Below are 12,098 nucleotides of genomic sequence, written 5' to 3' on the forward strand. Positions count from 1 at the left end.
CTTTACGCACCAGCGACGAAACAAAATTGAATCTAAAGAAAATAAAATACATAGAAAAGCAGCTGAAAAAATCATTACGCGGAGTAGTTATAACCCTTGGCCCCTATAATTTGACTTATTAATTAAAAAATTAAGTTTCAATAGTTTTCTCTCCTGGGAGAAGTTAATGTCTCCAAAGGCCTCAACCTTGTCTTCAAACCATTCAACTTGAACTTCCTAGATATCGAAATATCATATTCCCTAATGGTAACAGTTAACCAGAACCCTCGGACAATTAATCGCATTAACAGTAGGTCACGCCATCCTTGAAACTTTCCTCCCCCATCAAAAATCCTCAATGAATATCCATCAACGACCTCCAATCAATACTTCAACAGCCAACGAAACAATAACAATGTATCGCCTTGGCCCAGAAATCCCTCAGACGTTCAATTCATCTCGCATTTTCAGACTGGCGCAAAAGCCCGCGATCTCATCTGCGTCGTCGCAGTGTGAATCCTTCCGTCACAGGGGGCACAAGTGGAGTGTCTGCGTCGATAAAGCACACCCTGAGGGCCAGTTGATGAAAGCGCCCTAGGAGAGCTTGCGGTTTATCCATTCATCTCGACCCGTTTCATAAAATCAAACAGCACAGACTATTCAGCAAAAGTGCGTGCAGTGTGGCCCAGTGATAATTATGCGAACATTTTAACTAGTTAAATCAGTGAAAAGGGTACCGCAAGTGTCAGACAACAATGAGGTGAATTGTCGAGCGAAATCCTCAGGTTGCATCCGACGTTTCAGTGTCAAATATCGAATAAAAAATCAATAATTTTTCATTATTCGCATATTTCATTTCTCTCAGGCGTGATGAGAGTTGGATTTCCATCTCATCTGATAAATTTATCGATCAAATAAATAGGAGAAAGTATTTTATTGATTAATTGAGAAGATAAATCGGGACGAATGTGAGGATAAAGTATTATCGATTAAAGTAATGAGACTATCGTCATTTTCCCCGGTAGGAAATAAGTGAGGTAAAAGTGTTCTTCCGAGGAAAGAGCAGCCCGGCGAGCGACGAGGCCCCGGGATTCGAGCAACAGGTAATTTTATTTTTGTCCAGGAAGGATAAACCTCTGCTCCACGAATCTCCCTAAAAATTAATAAAAATTACTCCCCGACATTGACATCTCCGTGTGCAAACTTTAATTAGAAGTTTTGATTTATGGGGCGGGCTATCGGTTACCGGAAGTAGGTTAATTACTCGGCGAAGCGCCGATGATGGCCGGACGCACTGGGGGATTGTCCCCTGCAGTTGGTATTGGCCATCGGTTTTTTTATTTCGAGTCTGTGGATTTTAATTTCATTTGGATTCAAGGGATTAACAGATACCACTGCACAGACTATTTGACCTTGAACTTTTTCCTGTACCTGCGTAACATTTTTGCGAGGGTGGGGGCGGAAGACAGTCTATGATCTCCAGTTATCATTAATTAATGTAATTGAGGCTATCCGTCGAGAATTCTACATGAAGAAAATTATTTTTTCTGTAGAAGGCGGACTCGATGCCGGAGGCTTCGAGTTCGGGTGTCGGGCCAGACCTGATGGGGGTGGCCGACGAGCCGGATTATTCAACGTTCGAGAACAGATCGGGCCTCGCCGAGGACATGAAGTTCCTCGCAAGTATGCCTGAGCTATGCGACGTGACATTTCTTGTTGGCGACACTCGCGAGCCGGTATGCGCCGTCAAGGCCGTACTCGCCGCAAGAAGCAGGTTGTTATGACGTTCTCATTCTATTTTTCCCACCCCTTCATCGGGGTATTTTTAGATCGGTTCTATTAACATCGTTGAAGAGACTACCCCGTGCACTTCTACCCCATCATCAATTTTTCGAACCTCCACTTGTTTCAGAGTTTTCCATAAAATGCTATATCAGGCGCCGAGTCCCCAACGGAAGAAAGAACCACCGCCCCGGGAAAAGCTGCGATTTTTCCTGAAGAGAAGCTCCGAACCCCTTCTTAATCTCCAAAATACAGCACAACAGGTAACGTCGTGGTGTTGAAATAAATAAATTCATAATTTTTTCTATTTACGAAGATATAATAATTCGACAAGTCAGAATTTTTCTCTTTGTTATAATTTCCAAGGAATTACAACAAATGGAATCACTTTAAATCCCGCAAAAAATTACAACTGCCAAATTGATTATTTAAATTGTAATGCGGTCAACGAACAGTTAATTGATTGAACTATCGTACGAATTGGTGGCGATCATGAAGTGAATTACCACTACTTAATTGATATTTATTCTGCCAATTGGAAAGAGTTATATGTGCAATTTGTTATGTCGCGTACAGCGCTCAGGGTTTACGCAGCAGTTGGCTCCCATTCAAGAGGTATTTTCAATGCAAAATGTGGATACTCAGATTTGTTTTATCTTCTAGACGAGAAAATGTACTTTTAAAGAATGATATTGCGAACGTTGAAAAATCAGGAGTCGACTATTTCGATTGTATCTCGAAAACTACCCGGAAAAATTAAAATGTCTTTTATAATGAAGACAATCCACTGTTTTTGAGATATTTATCGAAGAATCTACACGAAGAGAAATTTTCTAGAAAAATTCTAGTCCTCGTGCTGAGAAGAATCATAAGCCTTCGGATCTGGAAAAATCTAATGCTCTTGGGGCAGGAATTCTAAGAATTTCGGAAAAATGTGCATTCGAGGCGAAATTTCCAGCGACAGCACTGGAATTTTTATTAGAAATTTCTGTTCATGTAGAGTTAGTCCTCTGATTCATTTCATTTCTGTCCTTTGATGCATATGAATATGATCTGTGAGACGAAATAGTGTGCATTATTCTGTACAACGTACGTTGACTGACCTCTGCATGCAACTAAATCATAACTAAAATGCTCGTGAAAGGGAAAAAGATCTCTGACTCGATATGAACTCTTAGCACTCAGTACCGAAGGGGTAAATCGGTTCAACCCAACTCAGCCTTCGCTGATTTTCCGAAAGATACCTCGGAGGCTAACAGCAAATGACGGAATCATCGATTAAAAACCTGACTGATAACCAATTTAAATTATTCTCTTCCCTTCCCTACTGAACTGTTTTACCCCCCATAATTATTATATTATAACTAAAAAATATAATAATAGCAATCGTAGGGGAGAGAAATTCTAAAGGTTCATACGAATTTAGAGTGTCTGTTTCTCCTTAAGTAGAATCAAGAGACTTTCGTTCAGGGAAACCTCCACTGAGGCCTGACCATAGCCTGTTTGCATCACTGGAACGTGAATTATCTCAATAAAATTTAGGATTTGTGCGATAAGTAGAGTAGTTATTATCATGACGATTAGTTAGCCCGAAAAATTGGGATGTGAACCAATGGGCTTTGCTGTACGCTTTCAGAAAATAATATTCTGTAAATTTCCAAAGACCTCGACAAAGTCATGCTGGACTGATGGCTAGACGCTTAGCACTTGCATCGTGAGAACTTGCGGAGACTTTGCTTCGCTGTATTATTGATCACTGATACAATTTATCGGGGATGAAAGACTCATATTAACATTTTTGTTCAATGATAAGCCACAAACCAATCAGCATCACACGCTGATCATCGAGGAGTTCGAGCCAGATGTCTTTCGTCAGCTCATCGAGTATATTCACACCGGTTGTGTCACCCTGCAGCCGAGGACATTATTAGGTACGTTAATTTCAATGACACAAGTCCTGGGGAATATTCTTTTAAATTATTTGTGGCGTCATCACGACGAATGAAAAAAAAGTCAAGGTCACGATGACTTTTTGGAAATAGTTTGACAGCCCTAATAAATATTGGGTCCAATTTGCTGATGATGCAGCACTAATATCTCTCGGTTAAATATATGACTCGGCGGTAGAGGATCCAAAATAATTTTTGTTCAACCAATGGCGCCGCAAGCGCAACCCCTCTAAACCCCAATATATCCACCCTCATTCACCCCCATGCCTCGAGCTTAAATTAAGTCGATAAATTACTTCAAGGGGTAATGAATGCTGCTGATTATTACGGTTTGGACGAGTTGAGAAAAGCCTGTGCTGGCTTCGTGCAATGCTGCATCACGGTGGACACCGTCTGTGCACTTCTGGCATCAGCAGAACGATATATTCAATATAAATGTACAAAATCCCTCGTACAAAAGGTATTTCCTCCCTTTTCATTCTCATCAGCTAATTCCATCAATCAGAAACTGAATTGACTTACTCACATGCGTTGAAATATTTTCTTACCAATGTTTCCTCTAAGAAGATCCTATTGTCCTCTTCAAGGTCCTGGAGTTCGTCGATGAACATGGAAACGAAGTGCTCAATCTAGGATCGTTCACGTTACTCCCTCAGCATGTGGTGAGGCTGATTCTCGCCAGGGAAGAGCTGCGAGCTGATGAGTTCACTAAATTTGAGGTACTACTGCAACGAAAAGTAATAAAATAAGCGCAATAAGCGGTTTTGGAGCGGAAAATACAATTAATTAATATTTCAGGCGGCACTGATGTGGAGTAAAAAATACTGCGACAGTAATCCAACGATTCCGCTCCAGGATGTAATCGGAAACTTCTTGGAATACATTCAATTTCACAAGATCCCCGCTAATATTTTAATGCGTGAGGTTAATCCACTGGGACTGGTACCATCACCCATTATCATGAACTCCCTGGCCTATCAGGTGCGTGTCACGTAAATGGATATTCTCGTATTTCCCGGAAATTGTCTTGACCAGATTATTTGTTGCAGGCAGACCCCACCAGTGTCGACCCAGGTAAACTCTCTCCCCACCGAGTGAGGAGACAGGGTCGCAGTATGTCAGTACAATCATCATTGGATCCATGCGGTAGTAACACGACACTGAGCTCGTGTGGAAGTGATGCTGGGTCTGACCAGAAGCAGCACTCGGGTAGTAACTAACCTCTGGCCCCGGCCGCCTTGGTGGCGGCCACTGCGGACGTGACACCTGGGGAAACACCGCCAAGGTGTGTCGCTACGCCGGATCTTCGAGTTATTGTCCATACACCAGCTGTCACACCGCCGGGGAGCTGTCACTCAAATAATGAGCTGTCCGATGTCATTCAGGAACATCAGACCACTGTTGATGTGCATCAAGAAAATATTGAACAGACGAATGAACCCATTGATAAGACAAGTGGCCTCTATATTCGTCTTGTTTTCAGACAAGAGGGACGACCGGACATCGTTTGGTTCTATAAAACTCATAAGTTTTAGGTTCATCACAGTCTCGTATCGATGCTACTGCCAGGTCGGGCTTTTTTATTTTTTATTTTCTATTTTTATAATCGTGTTTTCCGGAAAAACTTGAGTTGCTAAAGTTTCAATAATTTCCGTGATCGGTTTATTATCGTAAATTTAGTCATTCATTTTCCTGATTCATTTAATTTTAATTTAGCAGGGGAATTCGTGTTTAATAAGAAAAATTTAATATTTTACAAAATCTATTTAATTGACTGAGCTTCCCGTTGGTAAAAGTATATTTTAAGAAATTTTTGGATACATAATAAAATATCATTTTTCATTTGGGAAGTGGAAAACTGCTGAAAATGCACTTTTACAAAGGAAAGTGTAAGTTTTACATGAGAATTTTCTTCGTGAAGTAATAAGTAAAGAAATTCCCTCATTTAATTCTTTTCATTCCTCCCCCAATTCGTTCTAATTAAATTAGCCGACCCTCCAACATCATAAAAATTAATCAGCTTAATCAGCCGGTTCGAATCTCTCACGAGACATAAAAAACGTGCGTTAAAACACAAGTGTTCTAAATTAATCACGACATATCGATTCAAGGCATTTTGATCAATATCAGTGAACCGGAAAGACTCAAAAAAAAAAAGGATAAATTCTATATTTGATACTACACACGATGAAAACTAAACTGAAAAAATCCATCACAGTCATTAGCATCATCCGGCACGTGTGTTTGCATAGTTATTCCGGGTTTCGTAATCGTTAATTACGCAGATAATGATGATGATGGTCACATTACTCATCGCACTTATCGATCCATTCTTTTGTGATAATTTGTTATTTACGTTTCGAATTGTATCGACTGTTGAGAATTTTGAGAATTTAAAGGGATCGTCGTGAAGATTCATTCAGTCCATGCTACGGTATCACTAATGCTTAGAATAATGGATGTTTATTTGACTTAACATTCTTAGATAATTCTAATTGCACGAACATCGAAACTAGTCATTCATCCGTGGATTATCACAGTAGATCACGTGATATGGCCATTAAAAAAAAATTGTTGGTTGTAATTGAATGAAAAAATTCTATAATTAACGCTATAAAAGTATTAATAATCGTTGAATATTTGTGAAATGAAGCGCCATGTTTGCCAACATGAAAGCGAAATGGTAAATTTCATTGTTAATGAAGGTAGTATGGTCTGACTAATTTTAAGAAAATTTTCTAATTGAGAATTTCGGAGATCAGAACGGAATTCGAATAACTTCAAGTCTTTATAAGACTCAAGACTTGTATCAGTAATAAATAGAAATATAAAAAATATATTCGTGAAAACGTCATGGCCACACTACCTTAACGAGAAGAATGAGTGTCTTGGAAGCATAATTCAAAATAATTTTAGACTGAACAACACCTTGAGATTGTAATAAACAACTAGTTTGAGAATAGAGAAGATAAAGTTTATATTTTCAGGTACTTTTCCCCTGAAATCTGCAACTTTATTATCTCCGCGAATAATAATTATAGACCAATCAAAACTTAGAAAAAAAAAGTACGAAATGCTTGCAATTATTGTCGCTGGGTACGACATAATTACTAAACACAACTGACTACATCTAAAAAAAAAGTTGCTACCCGAGTTAAATAAGAATTACGATGTATCATTGTTGCTCCTAACAAAGGGAAGAAAAAAAATGACAGAAAGTATTCTTTTACAACTTGAAAAATGCCAGCAAACTGATAACAAAATATTGATGATAAGGATGAATATGTTGTGTGACTAAATAATCATAGTGTACGTTTAGAATTCAAATCAAATTTCATCATCACAATCATCCTGGGGCGTCGTCTCGCCAATCATCACGAAAGTTGTATTCGTTTTATTCTATTTGTCAAGTAATGTTTACCGAATACTGCGATCTTAAAACACGATGGAAATAACTCCACGGACGCCCTTTGACAACACTCCTACCTCAATATTTTCGGTATATGCCCGAATACTTGGGAAACCCGTACTTATTTAACTGTCATTTTATTCTTTGGACAGATACCAGTGTTATTTACATTCGCACATATATGTATATTGTGGTAACTATTACGAGCTGCATCATATTCACCCGGAGAAAAGTCATTAAACAATGTTAGAAAAAAATGCAAATCTTTCCTACATTACCGACGCTCCTAGTTCATATTTCTGAACCGCGGCGCTTCGGTACCTCAGTAGTGGGGGGTTCGTTCCCCCACTCCTTCCCGATTGGGTATATAAGCGCGTGCACGGCACTAGCTCATCTAATTTCGTTTCCTCCAACAAACTAGTCACTGCACCGGTTGATTAAACGGAGCCATTAAGCTAGTCTTCTATGAAATTTGTAATGACACTGGTATCTCCCACCCGTTACCACTCCTCAATGCATCGATCTCTCCCCTACTCAATCAAACTAGGCGTTGAATAAAATATAACCAACAATCCATTTGTTTATAACATTATATATAGACTCGTTTATATGCGCTCGTTGATGTTTCCACAGAGAAGTAAAATAATAATGTCAAAACAAAATTTTATCGTGAAAAATCCGACTCCAAGTGTGAGAGTCGGTAATATTTTATATTGTCGTGTTATATGCATCCGTGATTGCATAAATGTCAAGGGTATATTTATATGAATGTGAAAAACAAAAAAAAATACAAGAATGTGTCGTCTACATGCGTAACGTGTGCGTACAATATTACATAAATAATGAGAAAATTGTCTATGATGAATTCACGTTTATGATAAATGAAATGTTATAAATTATTTATTTGGGGGCGAACTGATCAGCCAAATCACTGCTTTTCAAAAACTACCCTCATTCTGACGCAGATATTTTTTTCCAGTCGTCCGTAAAGGAGGGAAGATTATACATAATATTCTTGTGATATTAATTTATTATTAATATCAATTGTCAACTCTTCATTTCAGCATGAAGAGGCATTTATCGCACCACTAATTTTCTATTTCCCATTATCATTTCGTTAATTAATATTAAACAATCGTAATACCTCATCAGTTCGCCATGCGGGGTGAAATCTACCTAAAGTTCGATCTCTATATAATGTCGTGATATACTGTAGTCAAATAAGTGACGGACAAAAATAATAATAAAAAAAGATAAAGTGCAAACAGGTTTCAGTATTTATTAATCCTTCAAATAATTTTTTTATGGTTTTTTCACCGGTTAATATATTCGATTGAATATGTACCTCGGCCAGAAATGATGTATTTCATGTATATTACGTACATAGGATAATGTGGTGTATGTAATATATTTTTTTTGGTAATATGTGAGTATATAATCTGTAGTCTTTGCACACATACTGGTTAGTGTGTGTCTGTAGCAACATATTTATTGTACAATTAGAATAAAGAGGAACTGAAGCTCACGTTAGAAGAACGTCAGATGGCTAGCGTGAAACTAATAACAATCAAAATTTTTAAAAGGACTCCCTCTCCTCATGTCTCATACCTGACTCGGGACATACTGAAGTGAAGTTTATGGTGCCGCAGGTACCGAGAAACCTGCGAATACGTTAAATTTTTATTACCTGTGTACCACACCTGCTGTACATCCGTAAAACAACTAGTGGTTTTATTCTACCTGCGAGTCCCATTGTCACAAATGATCTGTGTGTTTTCCACTGCGACGTAAATTCCACTACTCCTTTGAACAATGAACAACGTGATGACTGTCAAGTTGTGCAAACAGGAGTGAGCTCGTTATAACCAGCGGATGTGGGGCATCAGAAGTGACAGTTGGACGACATTTGAGATAGAGCCGTTCAGAATGAAGGTCTTTCCCTGGATCCTCGGTATTTTCAGCTGTGTTTTGGCTCAGAAGAGTCCTTACTATAAAGATGATCGTGGCACCATGGTTCACCTTTTCGAATGGAAGTTCAAGGACATCGCCAGGGAGTGCGAGGAATTTTTGGGACCGATGGGCTTTGGTGGTGTTCAGGTGGGCATTTCTCTCCGTATATTTTTCATTCTTCGTTGTGAAAGGACGTAATTCGTTGTGAGTTCCGTATAAATTAGAACAGAAACAAGTGTTAGGATGACCGCAGACCGCAGGAAAAAGGTTTGGTGGTGTTCAGGTGAGAGTTTTTCAAGGTGAAATCAACATTCGGTGAATTTCCAGATTTTTTTGCGAAAAAAATCGGAATAATATTCACGTTTAATGCAATAAAAATGTCAGTCCCATTTCTCTGCATATATTTTTCATTTTTTTTCAATTTCAAAGCACTTTCCTCATAGATTAGAATAGAAATCAATGTTAGAATAACCACAGACCGCAGGGAAAATCCCTGAATATAAAACCGGAGCTGCGTGACTTCCGCAACTTCTATCCTAGAGCTTTTTCCGTCACTCGTTTTCTTAAACCAATTTATTCTAAAACAAACCCCTAAATAATTGCCAAATTTCACCGAATCACGTTCTCCCCTCCTCTCCCTCCAGGTGTCGCCGATCCACGAAAACCTGATAATTCCCGGAAGACCCTGGTACGAGCGGTACCAGCCGATCTCGATGAAAATCCACTCGCGATCGGGGGATATCGACGAATTCAAGGAGATGGTGCGACGCTGCAACGCAGTTGACGTCAGGATTTTCGTTGATATCGTTGTCAATCATATGACAGGGGACGCAAACCCAGCTCGAGGTACAGACGGCTCCACCGCGGAGACGTCGGTCAAGGCATATCCTGCTGTTCCGTTCACCAGTGAAGACTTCCACAGGACTTGCGCCATCAGCAATTACCAGAATGCAACGGAGGTCAGGGACTGCGAGCTGAGTGGACTCCACGATCTCGATCAGAGTAAAGAGCACGTCAGGGCTGCCATCGTCGAGTTTATGGATCGAATCACCGATATGGGAGTCGCAGGGTTCAGGTAATAGTCAAGTTAATGCGTAAGTGGGAGTTTGAAAAATAATTTTTTATTTTTTCCAATTTTTCTGACCTCTAGGATTGATGCGGCGAAGCACATGTGGCCGCAGGACCTCCAGATCATCTACAGCAGACTGAAGAACCTGAGTGTAACGGCGAGATTCCCCCGGAACTCCCGTCCCTTCATTTACCAGGAGGTCATTGACCTGGGTAATGAGGGCGTTAAAAAAGCCGAATACACAGACTTCGGAAGAGTAATTGAATTCAACTTCGGAATTGTCCTTGGGAATATGTTCAGAGGACTGGAGCCGTTGAAGGACTTGAAGAACTGGGGCAACGGCTGGGGCCTCCTGCCATCCCAAGACGCCCTCGTCATGATCGATAATCATGACAATCAGAGAGGTCATGGCGCCGGTGGAGCAACAATTCTCACCTACAAAGTCCCGAAGATCTATAAGGTATGACTCAGGATGATGTTCAGCTCCAGATCAGATCCACGAAATAAATCTTCAAACACTTCATTAATTGCAGATGGCTACGGCCTTTGAGCTGGCCCACCCCTATGGTACCACTCGCGTCATGAGTTCCTATTCCTTCACCGACCCCAGTGCTGGACCTCCGGCGCATCCCAATGGTACAATTATCTCCCCCGAGATAATCGACGGCGTCTGCACCAACGGCTGGGTGTGTGAGCACCGCTGGCACCAGATTTACCAAATGGTGATTTTCCGGAACGTCGCGAAGAGATCCCCGGTGACGAACTGGTGGGACAACGGGAACAATCAGATAGCTTTCTCTCGAGGTCGTCTTGGGTTCATCGCCATTAACGGTGAGACTTCCGATCTTCGAGCCAACCTGACAACAGGCCTCCCCGCTGGCAAATACTGCGACGTCATCTCCGGGAGTGTTGAGGGGAATAAGTGCACTGGTAAACTCGTCGAGGTCCTCGATGATGGAACGGCCTTGATCGACATTCCAGCGGATGCTGAAGACGGAGTTCTTGCTATTCATATCGGGAGGACTTCACTGGTGAGCTTTTCCATTCTTAAACGTAAACGTAAACGTAATCGCGAATGAAATGGTGGTGGTAACTGCAGAAATATTTTGTTCTTCAGTTGCAGTGAATCTTCGCTGAGATGAGAGGATCAACGTTCGTGAGGATATTAATTATCGATTGGTGATTCAATGTGTTTTATCGTAACAACAGGTTCGTGTTGTAGTGGATACCGAATTAGAATTTTGTCAGTGATAAGAATTATTTATTAACGTTTATGAAGTAAAGGAAACGAGAGTTTGTAGTCAAGAGTTGGTCGTCGCTACATAACTCGGGTCATTATGTAATTAATGTCACATAATGTACGGTATTAAAATTCTTAATCAATCAATGAATCCATTTTTATGCGAGATAGTCTCTTGCTTTATCGTTACTCTGTCTTATCTCCATTTAAACATCGCTGATGCATCAGCGGTGGATTCTTTCATTGTACCTTTCGCGTGATTGTAATGGGGGTGATGTTGCGAGTAATTCTAACTAATGAGATGATTTGTTTCTCTGTCGTTGTAAATTCCCGATGAGATGATTGACGGGACTTTTGTGGGGGTATTAATTATCTACTGGGGACTCCAAGTGTCTTATCACGGTGACATATGTGAGATGCAGCACCACAAGATGACTAAAAGTATAAGACGATTCCATCAGAAACTGCACTTTTGTAAATGTTAACAATTATTCACCGACGCAAATGCGATAATTTTGTCTGAATAACATCAGAAAATTACGTAATTATCGAAATAACGATCGCTCGTTCCTCCTGATCTCCACATATTTCTCGAGATTGATGTTTATCAATCAGATCAGATACGGGAAAAGCAGATGCAGGAAATGATTGTTACTGGGACTGTGGGGAACGGGGAGGGTGAAAGGAGGGGGGAGGGAGAAAAATAAAAGACGTGGACTC

At 40.2% G+C, this 12,098-nt stretch overlaps 2 protein-coding genes across 5 annotated transcripts; both read left to right on the forward strand.

Annotated features, from left to right (window-relative positions):
- The first annotated feature begins 425 nt into the window (after positions 1-425).
- LOC135161094 (serine-enriched protein) lies at positions 426-8,399 on the forward strand. Of its 3 annotated transcripts, XM_064118376.1 has the most exons (10): positions 430-739; positions 1,005-1,082; positions 1,533-1,753; positions 1,892-2,024; positions 2,338-2,376; positions 3,575-3,692; positions 4,013-4,170; positions 4,298-4,429; positions 4,509-4,691; positions 4,760-8,398. In XM_064118376.1, exons 3-10 carry the CDS (start codon positions 1,545-1,547, stop codon positions 4,928-4,930), a joined length of 1,143 nt encoding a protein of 380 aa, XP_063974446.1. In that variant the 5' UTR covers positions 430-739; positions 1,005-1,082; positions 1,533-1,544; the 3' UTR covers positions 4,931-8,398. The 3 variants fall into 3 exon arrangements, with proteins under 3 accessions (XP_063974448.1, XP_063974446.1, XP_063974447.1); XM_064118378.1 differs by having other exon boundaries at positions 426-1,082; positions 4,764-8,399; XM_064118377.1 differs by lacking the exon at positions 2,338-2,376 and having other exon boundaries at positions 437-1,082; positions 4,760-8,397.
- A 563-nt stretch (positions 8,400-8,962) lies between these two features.
- On the forward strand, positions 8,963-11,529 carry LOC135161090 (alpha-amylase A-like). 2 transcript variants are annotated; one of them, XM_064118365.1, is made up of 5 exons: positions 8,963-9,216; positions 9,714-10,144; positions 10,220-10,598; positions 10,672-11,169; positions 11,256-11,529. In XM_064118365.1, exons 1-5 carry the CDS (start codon positions 8,992-8,994, stop codon positions 11,262-11,264), a joined length of 1,542 nt encoding a protein of 513 aa, XP_063974435.1. In that variant the 5' UTR covers positions 8,963-8,991; the 3' UTR covers positions 11,265-11,529. The 2 variants fall into 2 exon arrangements, with proteins under 2 accessions (XP_063974435.1, XP_063974437.1); XM_064118367.1 differs by lacking the exon at positions 8,963-9,216 and adding an exon at positions 9,228-9,352.
- The last annotated feature ends 569 nt before the right edge of the window (positions 11,530-12,098 follow it).

This window comes from Diachasmimorpha longicaudata, chromosome 4, assembly GCF_034640455.1.
Source record: "Diachasmimorpha longicaudata isolate KC_UGA_2023 chromosome 4, iyDiaLong2, whole genome shotgun sequence".
Lineage (NCBI taxonomy): Eukaryota > Metazoa > Arthropoda > Insecta > Hymenoptera > Braconidae > Diachasmimorpha > Diachasmimorpha longicaudata.

Excerpts from the sequence above, each read along its gene's own strand:
- LOC135161094 (XM_064118376.1), top strand. The coding sequence starts at position 1,545 with ATGCCGGAGGCTTCGAGTTCGGGTGTCGGGCCAGACCTGATGGGGGTG. Across the intron at positions 1,754-1,891 it reads GTACTCGCCGCAAGAAGCAG|AGTTTTCCATAAAATGCTAT; the intron begins GTTGTTATGACG and ends CACTTGTTTCAG. Across the intron at positions 4,692-4,759 it reads TGAACTCCCTGGCCTATCAG|GCAGACCCCACCAGTGTCGA; the intron begins GTGCGTGTCACG and ends TATTTGTTGCAG.
- LOC135161090 (XM_064118365.1), top strand. The coding sequence starts at position 8,992 with ATGTGGGGCATCAGAAGTGACAGTTGGACGACATTTGAGATAGAGCCG. Across the intron at positions 10,145-10,219 it reads ATGGGAGTCGCAGGGTTCAG|GATTGATGCGGCGAAGCACA; the intron begins GTAATAGTCAAG and ends TCTGACCTCTAG. Across the intron at positions 10,599-10,671 it reads AAGTCCCGAAGATCTATAAG|ATGGCTACGGCCTTTGAGCT; the intron begins GTATGACTCAGG and ends CATTAATTGCAG.